The following is a 15816-nucleotide window of genomic DNA, read 5'->3' as shown; positions in this document are numbered from 1 at the left end:
GATTTATCCACCCTGAAAACTTTCTTTTGGGGGTGTTCTAGAAGTTAAAGCTAAATGTTAGGAGCAAAAGAATTTTGTTGCTATTTTTTCCGTTACTGTAGAGTGTATTTATGATCAGAACTCACATTCACTTTGAGAATATATGTTCTGGTTAAGTAAAAGTGTTGAGGCATTGTTCCAAGAGATCAATCAATCTACTGAGCAGTGACCGAACTTGTTTCAAAAACTATTCCATCTAGTTTTTAATATAGAGGTTCTATAGAGACTGAAGAACATAAAATACTTGCTGCTAACTATTATGTGAGCAGCAGTGTCAGCAATGTATGATGGATGGCGCCTTTAATGTGTTACAGACACTTTGAAGTGATGGAGATAGCAGCTTTCTTGACAGCTCTGGACCTTCTGTTTTCCACTCCGTCTCTCCCAGCCTGCATCGCTGCAGAGTGAAAGACAGCGAGAGAGAGAAGGCACTGCCACATCCGCCTGAAGACATCCCAACTCCAACCTTATTGTCTGTCATGTTTGCAATTGAATTAAAAGCACAGAGGAAGACGGATGATTATTGAAGTTGTTGTTGCAAGAAATCGGGTGGGATTTAATGAGAGCCTTTTCACTAAGATGTGACTGACAGGGGCATGGCACAGGAAAAAAGACAAACCAGTGTTCGTTCCTATATGTGACTGGCAGTTGTAAACCCATCAATTCAAATTCCAGCTATGACAGATAAAATTCAACAATGAGTTTGTGCAAGGATTACTAAATGAGATGTATTAATTATACAGAGCATCGCCGAATCAACCAGTATGAACTTGCAAAGATGACATCGGTCTTTATGTATAGTTATCTAAACCTTTTTATCCATATTAAAAGGATGCTTGTATATTTTGAATATTTATTTTTAGAATTAAATAAGTGTTGAATGATGCTTGTCCTATTAGCTTAAGGAAATGTTCCAAAATGAAGTCCACCAGCTGAATGTCCTTCCTGAATATTGCATGGGGTAAAACAATAAGACAAAGAGCACAACCAATTACATTATTGGACTAGATCAAAGCCCAGTGCGGCACTCCAGGTCAAATTCACACTGACAGTATTTTATGTTAGAATACATAGTCATGCTAGCTGTTTAGTGAGCTGAAGACTAACCCATTCAAAGCAACAATGCTGACACACTGATGTTTACCTAGGAATGCTTTTAGCCACTATTGTGATGTCTTGTTTATTTGCTGAAATGCCAGCAAACACGCAAGAATTGAAAAAAAAGAATCAGATCAAGTTATATAAATCATTGTCCATGAATAAAAATATAAAGTGCAAGAAGCAGTGAACACTTTGTTTGGTTGAATTCTAGACTGCTTTGTTAAGAACTGTTGAGGCTCTCTCTTTTCAACACATCCTGTGCTTGTAGTGAGGTGGATGAACAGTCCTCAGCCAGCAAGTCACTTAGCTGTCGGCTCTGCTCAATGGTGGCATGAATCACTAACTCAGCCCAGAGATTGAGATTTTTGGGGCAGCACGGTCACCCATTATGGAAAATAACCCCCCTCCCGCCGGCCCCTTTATCTGATAGATTTTGAGTGAGCCAAATTATCCATAAATTTGGTACATGGAGTCATAAATGTCAAGAAAAGGGAGGAAAACAGACTGACAAATTCCTTCAGCATGATGGCAGCGCTAATGATTACCACGGAGAGGCCGTGGAGAGAGAGAGACCAGGATAGTGTTGAAAGCAAATTGAGAGGAAGACAAAGGGTTTGAAAATAGAAAAAAAAAATAAAGAAATAAGGGAGAGGTGGTTGGGTGGGTGAATAATAAAGATGAATGTATATGCGGCACTGCGTGTGACTTAAGAACTGACTGAAGACAAAAAGAAGGAGAGGGAAAAAATGCAGGACAGAGGGAACAAAGTGGGCTGAGGTATAGGAAATCATTGATTCAAACTTGAAAGGAAAAAGAACTTTGAAACAGAATTCACATGGGCACTCTAATGAGGGCAAGCCATCATTAATGTGCCATTTTGGCAGCCATATTTGAATCTATCGCACAGCAGTAACTCAGGCTAACAGTCGTATATATTTTCATACATATTTCAGGATGTCAGTGGGGCAGTTTCAGCTCTTGTTGGCAAAGCTGGGACCACATCTGAGGATGGAGAAACAATTTCAGAGATCCGACTGACCCGCATCTAGCAGCATCTAGCTGTTTGTCTGAGAAAAACATTGTATTATTTTATTATTTCTATATAATTGTATATTGAGTACTACTGGGTGTTTTATAGCTACATTGCATTTGCTACCAACCTCAGTGGTCTCATTGGTCAGATCTGTTTTTTTCGGCTATGAAAAAAAATCGAGGTTGGTGTGAAAAATTAAATCCCACAAATTCGTCCTGTGAAATGAACGCCTGCATTAACAAGAATCCAGAATATAAAAAAATATACCTGCAAATTAGACCAAAGTTTCTTGACTCCGTCTTCCTTACTGGTCAGCAGTCTTTCACCCAGTCACTCAAGGGCCGATCAGAGTGATTAGATGAATCTGTATGAATTGAAAGACACTATAAATAAAGACCAGCTGAAGAAAGCAGCCACAAGCCAGAGCAACAAGAACGTTTTTGACTAGTTCATCTTCATGTCAGCATAGAAAGAGAAAGATACATAAAAAGGACGAGGAACCTGGGAGTAAGAGAAGATTAAAAAATCAGACAGAAAACTCAAACGCAAGAATAAGACAGTCTTGACTCACTAGTCCAGAAGAGGAAGATCACACCAAGAGAATGAGGCAGACACACACAAGGAGAGAGACAGACCATCATGTCATCTGGGATCACTGAACACTGTAATAGGCTTGAGTCTCGTCAGTTGGGCTCAGCTCAGGTCAGCTTGGCTGGAGATTTCTGTGCTGTCTTGTTGCCAACAGCCGCACATGGGAATATGATTCTCCAGCAGACCCAGAACAATCCAAGAAGGTCTCACTTAGCTGGCTTTGCGGGGGGGAAAAAAGAAATAATAGGTTCAAGTTTCCCAGAGGCTTCATACTGGCATAATATTTGCCCACTGGTTCATAATGGAACTAAAGTGAGCTCAGCACTGGAACGTGCTTGGCAAACCCTGCAGAGGGTACGAACTGTGTCTTCTGCACCGATGTTATTCTCACTGTAATTTTCTCCAAGTGTTCCCATTTTTTCAGTGTTTGAGATTCACACAGATACACACACACGCGCACACAGAGACACCCATACATACAGTACACACAGGATTTCTCATCACATATTGGCTTGGGTAGCAGCTGCATCTAGTACAACAAAGTAGGTGCTGTTTGAGTAAGGTCCCCATCTGTTTCTAAAATTTTATTCACAATAGCATAAGGGACAGTTGAGCCAAGCACATTTTCCTAAATTATAGCTCAGGAATGTTACTTAAGATGCAGACTTCTCATTTGCATTACAGCTCAAGCTTAGAAACAATCCATGTAAATGTATTTTGAAATTTTGACCATTCAAAGTTTTGTTAAACTTGTCATTTTTTCCAGTTTACCATCATCTACAAGTTTCTACAGATACAAGCCAGCAAACCACAGAAACATAATCGAGAATGATGACTTTAAATCTCCAATATGTAGTTTCTGAAATAAAATCAACATTATATTTTATTTTATAGAGGACATGCTTACTCGTGGGCAATAAAGAAATATAGAAATAAATCTTGCCATTGTCTGGTATGACTGGAAAGCTATGTGATGTTATTGAATGTTTATGATCAGTCACCTTGCTTAAATGAACTTGCAAATCCTACTTTTGAACAGAAATGAATCTTTCAGTGTTTGTATCTATACAGTGGCTTGCAAAAATATTATATGCTTGATATAGTATGTGAGAAATAAGCGTATATATATATATATATATATATATATATATATATATATATATATATATATATATATATATATATATATTTATTTATTTATTTATTTATTTATTTATTTATTTATTTGAGTACACAGCCACTCGGGCTGCCAGGTTCATTTAAGTGGAGATGAGTAACAGACAACTGTAAAGCTAGCACTTGTATTTTAAGGCAGAAGAGTTAGGCAGCTGTGAGACAGGTTGGCTCAGGGACTGACAGACCAAAGGAGTAGAGATAATACTGCATCTCAGAGGTGGACATAAGTAAAAGGTGAAATCATCTTTTCCAGTTAGATCTGCCTTGAAGGATGAAAATACTAACAGGGGGATCCAAAGAAACAAATGACCAATTAGCTACATACACTGGCTTGCAAAAGTATTCGGCCCCCTTGAACTTTCCCACATTTTGTCACATTACAGCCAAAAACACGAATCAATTTTATTGGAATTCCACGTGAAAGGCCAACACAAAGTGGTGTACACGTGAGAAGTGGAACGAAAATCATACATGATTCCAAACATTTTTTACAAATAAATAACTGCAAAGTGGGGTGTGCGTAATTATTCAGCCCCCTGAGTCAATACTTTGTAGAACCACCTTTTGCTGCAATTCCAGCTGCCAGTCTTTTAGGGTCTGTCTCTACCAGCTTTGCACATCTAGAGACTGAAATCTTTGCTCATTCTTCTTTGCTAAACAGCTCCAGCTCAGTCAGATTAGATGGACAGCGTTTGTGAACAGCAGTTTCAGATCTTGCCACAGATTCTGGATTGGATTTAGATCTGGACTTTGACTGGGCCATTCTAACACATGGATATGTTTTGTTTTAAACCGTTCCATTGTTGCCCTGGCTTTGTGTTTAGGGTCGTTGTCCTGCTGGAAGGTGACCCTCCGCCCCGGTCTCAAGTCTTTTGCAGACTCCAAGAGGTTTTCTTCCAAGGTTGCCCTGTATTTGGCTCCATCCATCTTCCCATCAACTCTGACCAGCTTCCCTGTCCCTGCTGAAGAGAAGCAGCCCCAGAGCATGATGCTGCCACCACCATATCTGACAGTGGGGATGGTGTGTTCAGAGTGATGTGCAGTGTTAGTTTTCTGCCACACATAGCGTTTTGCATTTTGGCCAAAAAGTTCCATTTTGGTCTCATCTGACCAGAGCAGCTTCTTCCAAATGTTTGCTGTGTCCCCCACATGGCTTGTGGCAAACTGCAAATGGGACTTCTTATGGTTTTCTGTTAACAATGGCTTTCTTCTTGCCACTCTTCCATAAAGGCCAACTTTGTGCAGTGCACGACTAATAGTTGTCCTGTGGACAGATTCCCCCACCTGAGCTGTAGATCTCTGCAGCTCGTCCAGAGTCACCATGGGCCTCTTGGCTGCATTTCTGATCAGCGCTCTCCTTGTTCGGCCTGTGAGTTTAGGTGGTTGTCTTGGTAGGTTTACAGTTGTGCCATACTCCTTCCATTTCTGAATGATGGCTTGAACAGTGCTCCGTGGGATGTTCAAGGCTTGGGAAATCTTTTTGTAGCCTAAGCCTGCTTTAAATGTCTCAATAACTTTATCCCTGACCTGTCTGGTGTGTTCTTTGGACTTCATGGTGTTGTTGCTCCCAATATTCTCTCAGACAACCTCTGAGGCCGTCACAGAGCAGCTGTATTTGTACACAGCAAAATCTCCAGTGTTAAATTAACACTAGAGAGTGTCTATATGGGTCCACACCTCTGAGTGTTAAATACAACACTGTTGAGTGTTAAATTAACACTTTTGACAGTGTTATATGTTTAAAAGAAACCTAGTCAGTTTTGAAGATTAACAAAGACTAACACTGAGCAGTGCTGATTTTCTAACACTGGAAAATAACTCAAAATGTTAGAAATATTCCAACACTCAGAGGTGTGGACCCATATAGACACTCTCCAGTGTTAATTTAACACTGGAGATTTTGCTGTGTAATGTCCAGTGTTGTGCAATCCACATTATTTAGTGTCTTCTGCAGTGCAAATATGCTTAAAGTGATTTAAGTGATGAAGTGAAAACAATGTCCAGAATGTCCAGTGTGTGTGTAAGAACTGTATGTGTATGCGCTACTGCACTGGGCCCCGGTCTGATGGGCCTGGGCCCCCCTTCCCTGGCGGGTCGCGAAGGGTGGGAGTGCCTACTGGGGTCAGCGGGGGAGCTGGCCCCAGGGAGGGGTTACCTGCCCCTCCCTTCCTTCCCTCCCCATCTCCAGCTGCCTCCCTCTTCCCGCTCCTCCACAACCACCCACACATGCAGGGCCTTGGAGTGGGGGTATGTCACCAGGGTGCAGAGGAGGCTACCCCCCCCCCCCCTCCCCTGTCCCCTTCTGGCTGCCTCTGCCTCAATTTTATCCCACAACTTAGACATTCACATTATTCACACTCTCATTACACATACATATAGGATCTTGGGGGTGGGCACAATCACGGAGTCCAAATTACCATCAGGGTGTATACCTCACCCCTGACGTCGTTGCCCACCTCTCAATTTTAAATACACTTAGTCATTGAGGGCTAGCAGGAGGGACTATGCGCTTACCTGCTGCTCCTTGGCAGGTAGCTCCATGCCCTCCTGGGTTTTAATTGCACCTTAGAACACATATGCATCAACACTACAATGAGCGGGTGGAGGGAGGTTTGGAGTCTTCTCCCACCCCCATTCTCTGCGGCCTGCTGGAGCGGGAGGGCTAGTAGGAGGAGTTGGCCGTCTGACTGCGGTCTGGGGTGTGGGGCCTCCCTGCTGCTGCGGAGTCGGGGTGGTCTGCCTCTCCCCACCGCAGGGAAAAGGGTAACACCACCTGGGTCTGGGTGCAATTCCCCCCTCCAGGGGCAAGGGTACCTAGACCCGGTTTGTAGAGTACGCTTGGGGAGTGTGATCGTGTGTACAGCGTCTCTTTATGTCTGTCTCCACGTTGGTTGAGTGTGGAGTGAGTGCATATGAGAGCATGAGGGTGGGAATGGATGTTTGTGTCTGTGTGTGCCTGTATGTCTGTGTCTATATGTCAGGTTGGGTATCAGACGCCACCTCTCTGGGGACACCTCAGGCCCTCCAAGGTTTGGAGGCCTATCTCCACCCACCACCACTTCCCCTGCCGGTAGCGGACTCCCTCAGGTGTCGGTGTGTTGGTGGTTCTTTGTGTCTGGGGGTGGGCGTCCAGGTACACACCGGCTCACTCCTTGGCGGCCGCTTGTCGGGGCCTGGGGCCTGGGGCTCGCTCGGGCCCCTTTGGAGGTGGGGTGCCCCCGGCCTCTCGGCCTGGGGCTCGGTCACTCAGGCACAGCTGGCTGCCGGCGGAGCTCACGGGCGCGTCACTGCAACTCCCCCTGACTTCTGCTCCGCGGCTGCTGGGCGAGCCCTCATCTGGGACTCTCCTCAGCTCTTACTGGAACAGTGGCGCGGCTGCCCCTCTGTTGGTCTTCCATGGTCTCTTGTGTTCTGGGGGCCTCTGGATGTCTGGAGTTTTGATCTCCTCCATACCCGCTTCACACCCTGGAGGACGGGGCTGTGGCCCCCCCACACTCCCTAGCAGATCATTACATGGAGAAACCTTTGGAATGCAAACATGCTGATCCACACAGGTATGCACACATGGGTATTCACAGACGCGGACTAAAGCTTTCTTGGCTGCTGCCTCAAAGCACACTGTGCGCTGTCTATCTTGCGTGCTGCACAATATCGTTTATTATTTAGTAAATATTGATATCTATGACTAGCTAGTTTATTGTGATGGTGCTTTGTTTTCTCTATTATTATGTTGCTCTTTGTTGTTTGCTGTCTCCTCTGTTTGTTTTTTTTGTTTGTTTTTTTTTTTTCTCCATACAGGTGACCCAGGAGTTCTTTTTTTTTTTCTCTCTCTTTCCCCCCCTTCTCACCGTCTCTTCTCCCCTTTGGTTTTCTTTCTTTCTCTCCCCCTCTTTCTCTCATTCATTCCCCCTGTCCTATTTATTAAAAAAAAAAAAAAAAATGACAAAGGATGAACTGAAGCTCTGCCATCACGTAATGTCGCATACTGCTGTTTCTGATGTCATTTAGAAAAAAAAAAAAAAAAAAAAAAAAAAAGAACTGTATGTGTGGGTCAGTACTGTGTGGTGGTGTGATTGAGAGACCGTATCGCCTGCGGGAAGAAGCTCCTCCTCAGTCTCTCTGTGTTGGTCTTCAGGGAGCGGAATCGCTTTCCTGACCTCAACAGAGAGAACAGTCTGTTGTTGGGATGGCTGAGGTCCTTCACGATCTTCCTGGCCTTGGTCCAGCACCGCCTGCTGTAGACTGAGTGCAGGTCAGGGAGCTCGGAGCGGATGGTGCGCTCAGCTGATCGCACAACCCTCTGTAGAGCTCGTCTGTCCTGCATGGTGCTGTTTCCGAACCAGGTTAAGATGTTTCCCGCCAGGATGCTCTCTATGGTGCACGAGTAAAAGTTCCTGAGCACCTTGGAGGGCAGTTGGAAGTCTCTCAAGCGTCTGAGGTGGTAGAGACGCTGACGGGCCTTTTTCACCACGGTGTTGATGTGACAGGACCATGACAGGTCCTGCGTGATGTGAACTCCGAGGTATTTGAAGCTGTCCACTCTCTCCACTGGGCACTCGTTGATGACAGGGGTCTGGTAGTTCCTCTCCTGCTTAGTGCTGAAGTCCACTATCAGCTCCTTTGTCTTACTGACGTTTAGAAGGAGGTTGTTCCTCTGGCACCAGTTCTCCAGTTTCCTAATCTCCTTCAGGTAGGCCGTCTCGTTGTTATCAGAGATCAGGCCCACCACGACGGTGTCGTCAGCAAACTTGATGATGGTGGTGGAGCTGGTAGTGGCCACACAGTCATATGTGTACAAAGAGTACAGCAGGGGGCTCAGAACACACCCCTGGGGGGCTCCAGTGCTGAGCCACTGTATATGTTAAAATGTAGTGTAGTGACAGTATGCTGCACTGTGCAGAATGTTGCTTAAATGTGTAAATCAAGCTTGGGTAACACTCCTATTTCATTAAGTGAGTTTGCGTGAGTGGGTTTGGTTTGTCACGCATGAAAAATTTGAAATGCATAGTTCACAAGTGTGCCTGAAGCAACTCGCTCTTGATGTTTGAGAGTTGAAGTTTTTGTGTCACAGATTATTCATATTTATCAATAATGTTATGATGTATGGGAAATACAGTGAGGACCCCAGAATGCAGGACTTGGCAAAATGGAGATGAACTCAAAATCACATCTTTAATGCAGGTAAAAATGGGGACAAAAAAAAAACAAAGGGCAAAATACAAAACCAAACAGTAACAGGACAACTGGCTGCCTGACATCATGAGGCACCGGGGACTAAAAGCAAAGATAAACTCACAATCATAGAAGGCTCTAAACGATAGCAATGATGAAATTAGTGAGGAGGTTAAAGGATCACATACTTGGTGAACAAGGTGGGACGAGTAGCCACAGAAAAAAGAAAATCATTGTGTGTGTCATTTGTCACAGAACTCCCTTCTCAAAGATACTTAGCCTATTGTTAAAGAGTTTTAAATCAGATACCGCAAGACCAACGAGGCAATATGGTAGTGGTGCTTATTGCAAAGAAACTAAAAAAGAGCAGATGATCAAAAGCACTTTCTCCTGAAAATACAGTTAAAGAACAACTTCTCATATGTCAGATGACACAGATTGGAATATGGCAGGGGCTTAAAATTTTGTCTCGAGCTTTTGTGTTCCATGGGCACAAAAATACTAGTTTGAACAAAGTGGCATAGATGTAGCACACGTCTCCATACTTCATGCAAGTATATTAATATATAAATATAAAAGTAACACAACAAACAATGACAGAAGACAACCTTTTCCTCATTACCACATGCTTTTAGTAGTGGTGTTCAGCTCGTGATAATTGATGCTCTCTTAACTTGTTTAGGCTTTTAAAGATGGCCATCTGTATGTGACGCCATACGGTAAATCGTCACATAAATAGTGTTGCTTAATGACAATGATGCTACAGTGAATAAGATGGGATTCTAATGGAGAAGTGAATGAGTATAACTGCCGTTTAAAGCGCAGGTATTTGCTTTGTAATTGTGATTCATTATAACATAACAGCTTTTTTTAAATTCTAATGACACGTGAAACTCCCCAGCTTCTCTGTCATTTTCCTGCATGCTAGCAGGGGTAAAATGGAATGTGATGAATAGGCTTTCACTGCTCAAAAACTGTATTGTGATAAATTACCTGAGACTAACTTTGTTGTTTTCTCCTTCTCTCTGTCTCTGCTGAATTCCCTGCAGATGAATTCAAAGCCTTCCTGAAGCGATTGCCCACTGATCGCTTCCTGAATGTGTCCATGATAGCCAAGCTCTGGTCAGCCGACTTAACCCTCCAAAAACGTTATGCCCAGCTGGAGGCCAGCACCGTCCTTGTCCTCAGCAAAGCCCAGAAGATCATCAGGAAACTGTTCACGCTGAGTAAACGCTGCCCCAAACAGCCCCGCATCAGTCTCCCCCAACAAAGGTAGCTCACCGGGACACACTGACAGAGAACAAACCATTACTGGTATTTTATCTGGCTGCTGTGTTTGCAGCTATGGACTCTTTAACAGCCCACCTCAAAGGGGTGCACACATACCCCTTTATAAAACATTTGTTGATTGCACTGGAATTACATGGGTTTCGGCCTTGGGTTGTCTCTGTTGTAGGTTATGCATTACAATTTCTCTCACGTTTAAACCTCTTGGGCTATTTGACTGGCCACTTTATAACATTTACCTTGCTAGTACCAGGTTGGAACCCTGTTTGCCTTCCAATTGTCTTAATTCTCAATGGCATAGATTTAGCAAAAACATTCCTCAGTGAGTTTAGTCCATTTTGAGATAACAGCATCACACAGTTGCTACAGATTTGTCAGCTACACATACATAATGCAAATTGCCAATGGAGAAAAGGTGCTCTGTTGAATTGAGATGCTCTGACCGTTGGCCATTTGAGCACAGTGAACTCACTGTCACGTTCAAGGAACCAGTTTCAGGTGATTTGAGCGCTGTGACATGGCGTGTGATTCTGTTGGAAGCAGCCATCATAAAATGGGCATACTGTGGTCATAAAGGGATGGACACAGTCAGCAACAATACTGAGGTATGATGCTGCATTTTAATGATGCTCAGCTGGTACTAAAGGGCCCAGAATCTGCAAAGAAAATACTCCACACCAATACATCGCTACCAAGATACAAGACAGGATGGATGTGACACGTCTTATTTTGTGTTTATATATGTGTGTGTGTTCCTGTCTAGCTATCTTTGTGAGGACCGAAATCTGCCTTCTACTATACTTGTGAGAACCAACAGTCACTTGTGAGGACACACACACCGGTCCTCACAAATTTCAAGGCCTTTTTGAGGCTCAAAATGTGGTTTTAGTGTCAGGGTTACAATTAGGTTATGGTTAGGTTTGGGGTAAGGCTTAGGGTCAGGCATTTATTTTTAATGGTTAGAGTTAGGGTAAGGGGCCAGGGAAACCATTATGTCAATGAAGGCCCTCACTAAGATAGCTTAATGGGCTTGTGTGTGTGTGTGTGTCTGTGTGTGTGTGTCAAGATTAGAGAAATTACATGGCCAAGATTTTATTATATTCTCTCCCTCCCTCGCTCACAGACACATAATGGGTATGGCAGTCCATTCTCCCTGCAGCACGGACTACACTGCCCATGAGGCTACATTCTTTAGTGTTACAGGCGATGCCTGTAACACTCTGCCTGTTACCTTCATATTAAATCATTTTTGTGAATAATTTTTAAAAATATTTCTTCACGTCATTATGCGGACCGCAAGGAGGGGTGACATGGGCCGCAAGATTGAGACACAGACGTTACAGCCTCTTAATGTGTGTTTTGTCAAAAGTAGAGAGGGCATAGCCGAACCTACGAAACAGGAAAATACCTCAGTGTAATCCCTTTATTTCAGCAAAGTAACTGTATTCTGAATACCACCTTTTTAAACGGTAACTGTAACGGAATACAGTTACTCATATTTTGTATTTTAAATACGTAACGGCGGTACATGTATTCCGTTACTCCCCAACACTGCACATAGATCTGTAATCTTGTACTGAAGGCTGCGACTGAGTTCCAGAATGACCTTATGTTCATGTAATTCCCAGGGACGCGGGAACTTGTGTTTGTAACATGGAACAGGCACAACTTCTGATAAGAAGTCATTGCAGCTGAACAGACAGACAAAAAAGAGCGCTGCCTTTGTTGAAATCACCTCTTCAAATCATGTAACGAGTTAACTGACTCCCACAGTCTGAGTGAATTCTGCACGTGACCTCACTCAGTTTCAGTTTTTTGATTGATTGTTTTGTTTTTGCTGTTGTTTTTTTAAGGGAAAAATGAAGAAAGACCTTCAATTCAAACAATGCCAAAATGCCTCAAGGCGCTTTATATTGTAATGTAGACCCTACAATAATACATAGCAAAAACCCAACAATCATGTGACCTCCTATGAACAAGCACTTTGGCGACAGTGGGAAGGAAAAACTCCCTTTTAACAGGAAAAAACCTCCAACAGAACCAGGCTCAGGGAGGGGCGGGGCCATCTGCTGTGATCGTTTGGGGTGAGAGAAGGAAGACATGATAAAGACATGCTGTGGAAGAGATACAGAGATTAATAACAAGTATGATTCAATGCAGAGAGGTCTGTTAACACATATTGAGTGAGAAAAGTGACTGAAGAAGAAATACTCAATGCAACATGGGAATCCCCCAGCAGCCTACACCTATTGCAGCATAACTAAGATAAGATTCAGGGTCCAGCCCTAACTATATGCTTTAGGAAAAAGGAAAGTTTGAAGCCTAATCTTAAAAGTAGAGATAGTGTCTGTTTCCCAAACCAAAACTGGAAGCTGGTTCCACAGAAGAGGGACCCGAATACTGGTATACTGCTCTCCCTCCCATTCTAATAAAAACCTACAACCTATGAAAAGTATGTGGGCCTTGAGAGGTCAAATGGACTGCAGCTTAAGAAAACACCAGAACATGAAAGTGTCCTTCTATCAGGATTTCTCAGCCGAGGTGGCACGAAAGAGAAAGGAGTCGGTGAATGCGCGTTACTTGTAACGCGTTACTGTAATCTGATTACTTTTTTCAAGTAACGAGTAAATTAAGGGATTACTATTGCAAAAATGGTAATTAGATTACCGTTACTTTCCCGTAGGAACGCTGTGTTACTGCGTTACTAAAACCGTGATTTTTTTGCGAGAATGTCTCATGACAGTGACGTAAGCAAGTGCAACGTTGGTGACAACAGCTGTGTACAGATCAACAACGGATCACATATCGAGTGCGGAGAGAGTATGAGCGTGCAAGCGTTTAAAGTGTGGAAGTACTGACCTTTCTTTGAGTTTGATTCCATAAAAAGTGACAAAAACATTAGCGTCCGTTGTGCGTGGGAAGAAAACTTCTTTTTACAGCGACAAAAACCCCTAAACTTCCAAGCAAGCACCAAGTGCGCTATGACATAATGGGAAATTCACAGAGAAACTCGCGGATTCTTCCACTGACCGCTGCGGCACACCTGCACCAGGGTAAACCTCCGCCTACTCTACTCCTGCTTTACAGGTGAAAATAGAGCAAAAGGACCACTAGACCAAAGGACTTTATTTATTTTCTGCTGTGTTTTACTTGAATCTATTTGAAAGAGTGAGTGTAAACACACACACAAAAAAAATGTATGTGCTGGAATGTGCATAAAATAGGTTTAAATGCTAAACTAATTTCTTCCAGTCAGAGAATGTTGCATATAATTAAATTTTTTGCTTGATACATAAAGTTAAAAGATTAAAACCAATAAAACAAGTTTTAAAAGGAGACTTTTCCATTTGATTACATTTTGTATGATGGATTATGCAGAAAAAGTAGAATTGGGCTGAAAGATCTATCGCTTTATCACCTCTTCAGGTTGTAAATCGCGTTTTTAAAAAGTAACTAAGTTACTAAGTAATTAATTACTTTTGAAAATAAGTAATCAGTAAAGTAACGGGATTACTTTTTTGGGGAAGTAATCAGTAATTAGTTACTGATTACTTTTTTTCAAGTAACTTGACCAACACTGCTCGCGACCATCCAGGACGTCAAGGACTATGTGAGCAAATTGCCAAGACCTAAATAAACTGTTGGTGCACGACAGTGCCATTCATATGTAAGTTACAAACTCGAGGCTTACAGCATTACAGTACTGTTAACGAGCTAAGGTATAGAGTATACTTTGATTTTTGACATACACTCCAGTGCGGGGATGGTACGCGTCTGTATCCCCCTACAGCTGTACTTTAGAGCAGGGTACATCTAGATGTGTAATTTATTTTACTTTGTGTTATTTGTGTTGGGGAGGGTTGAGGTTTCCAGGCTTTGTGTTCAGGTTTTGCTGGGAACCAGTGTTCTTGTTTTATGTTCAACTATTTTGGTTAATAGGTTAAGACTGGTCAAATGTAGATTTGGTTAAATATGTAAACAGCATATGCTTTTCTTGTATGTCAGTTAAGATAAGTGCTTGGAATGTTAAAGGGTCCAACAATGTGATGAAAAGAAAGTCAATTTTAAATTCTCTGAAGAAAGGTTTTATTCACATTGCTTTTTTGCAAGAAATCCATCTGACAGATGATGAACATAGAAAATACTGTAAAGAATGGGTTGGTCATATTTTTTTCTCATCCTACTCCACAAATAAAAGGGGGGTTATTACCCTTATACACAAAAATCTTCCCTTCACTGTTACAGCCACTCACAAGGACAATGATGGAAGGTATATATTGGTTAAAGGCATGTTGCATGGGGAAACTGTTTTCCTAGGTAATATATATGCGCCGAATGCACAGGATGATGAGTTTTACACAGTATTATTTAGTCAATTAGTGGACATGGACTGTGCTAATATAATACTAGTGGGTGACTTTAACTGTGTTCTATGCCCCAAAATGGATAAATCTCCCCCACAATCTACTTTGTCAAAAAATCCCAAAACCCTTTGGCAAATTATAAATGAGCTTGACCTTATAGATGTCTGGCGACACTATAACCCATTATCTAAAGAATACACTTTCTACTCTAACCCTCACTTGTCAGCATCTCGTATAGATTATATTTTTATGTCCAAGTGTATCAGTCAGTTAGTTCAAGCAGGTAAATATTGGTCATATAGGTCTCTCTGACCATGCTCCTGTAGTCCCAACCCATGAGACATATTGAGCGCTCTAGGTCTTGGAAGATGAGCACACTGTCTCTTTTGGATGAGAAATTTATACACTTCATAACAGAGCAAACAACATTATTTTTTAGAAATAAATGATAAAGGGGAGATAGACACGAGAACTTTATGGGATAGCTATAAGGCTTACATGAGAGGGATGATTATTTCATACACAAGTCATAAAAGAAAGCAACGATTAACAAGGCAGTTAGAGATCGAGAATAATATAAAAAAGCTGGAGAAACAATATTATGTAACAAAATCAGCTGAAACATTAAGTGAGCTTAATATTGCCAGGACATCTTTGCGTAATTTGATAATGCGAAAGGCTGAAAGAGACGTCCTTCTTGCCAGACGACGGCTTTTTTAATCAGCTAATAAGCCTAACCGCTTTTTGGCTCGTCTTGTAAGGAATACTCCATCAAGTTCTTTTATCACAGCTATTGTGGATGTGAATGGTGAAAGGCAAGTAGGAAACCGTCAGATTAATGAGTGCTTTAGAGAATTCTATACAAACATATCAGTCTGAGATGGATATAACAAGGCTTAACTCAGGCTTTTTTCTAAACGACTTAGTATTCCCTCAGCTCTCTGAAGATCAGGTTAGCCTGCTGGAGTCACCCATTAGATTGATGGAGGTGGATAAAGCTATATCTGCACTCCAGTCAGGGAATATATAAGAATTTTTTAAGATAGTGAAAGT

At 42.3% G+C, this 15816-nt stretch overlaps 1 protein-coding gene across 1 annotated transcript in view; it reads left to right on the top strand.

Moving 5' to 3' along the window:
- The window catches only part of brinp2 (bone morphogenetic protein/retinoic acid inducible neural-specific 2), a 292354-nt gene that overhangs the window by 261305 nt on the left and 15233 nt on the right, over positions 1 to 15816 (top strand). The window contains exon 7 of the mRNA XM_085256067.1: positions 10162 to 10384. Coding sequence (XP_085112193.1) covers positions 10162 to 10384 — 223 coding nt within the window. The remainder of the gene's footprint in view (positions 1 to 10161; positions 10385 to 15816) is intronic.

This window comes from Mchenga conophoros, linkage group LG18, assembly GCF_057382185.1.
Source record: "Mchenga conophoros isolate Kocher_MC1m ecotype Shallow Benthic linkage group LG18, M_conophoros_male_GT1.1, whole genome shotgun sequence".
Classification (NCBI taxonomy): Eukaryota; Metazoa; Chordata; class Actinopteri; order Cichliformes; family Cichlidae; genus Mchenga; species Mchenga conophoros.
The sequence above is the reverse complement of the archived record's forward strand: the minus strand, read 5'-3'. Positions and strand labels throughout refer to the sequence as shown.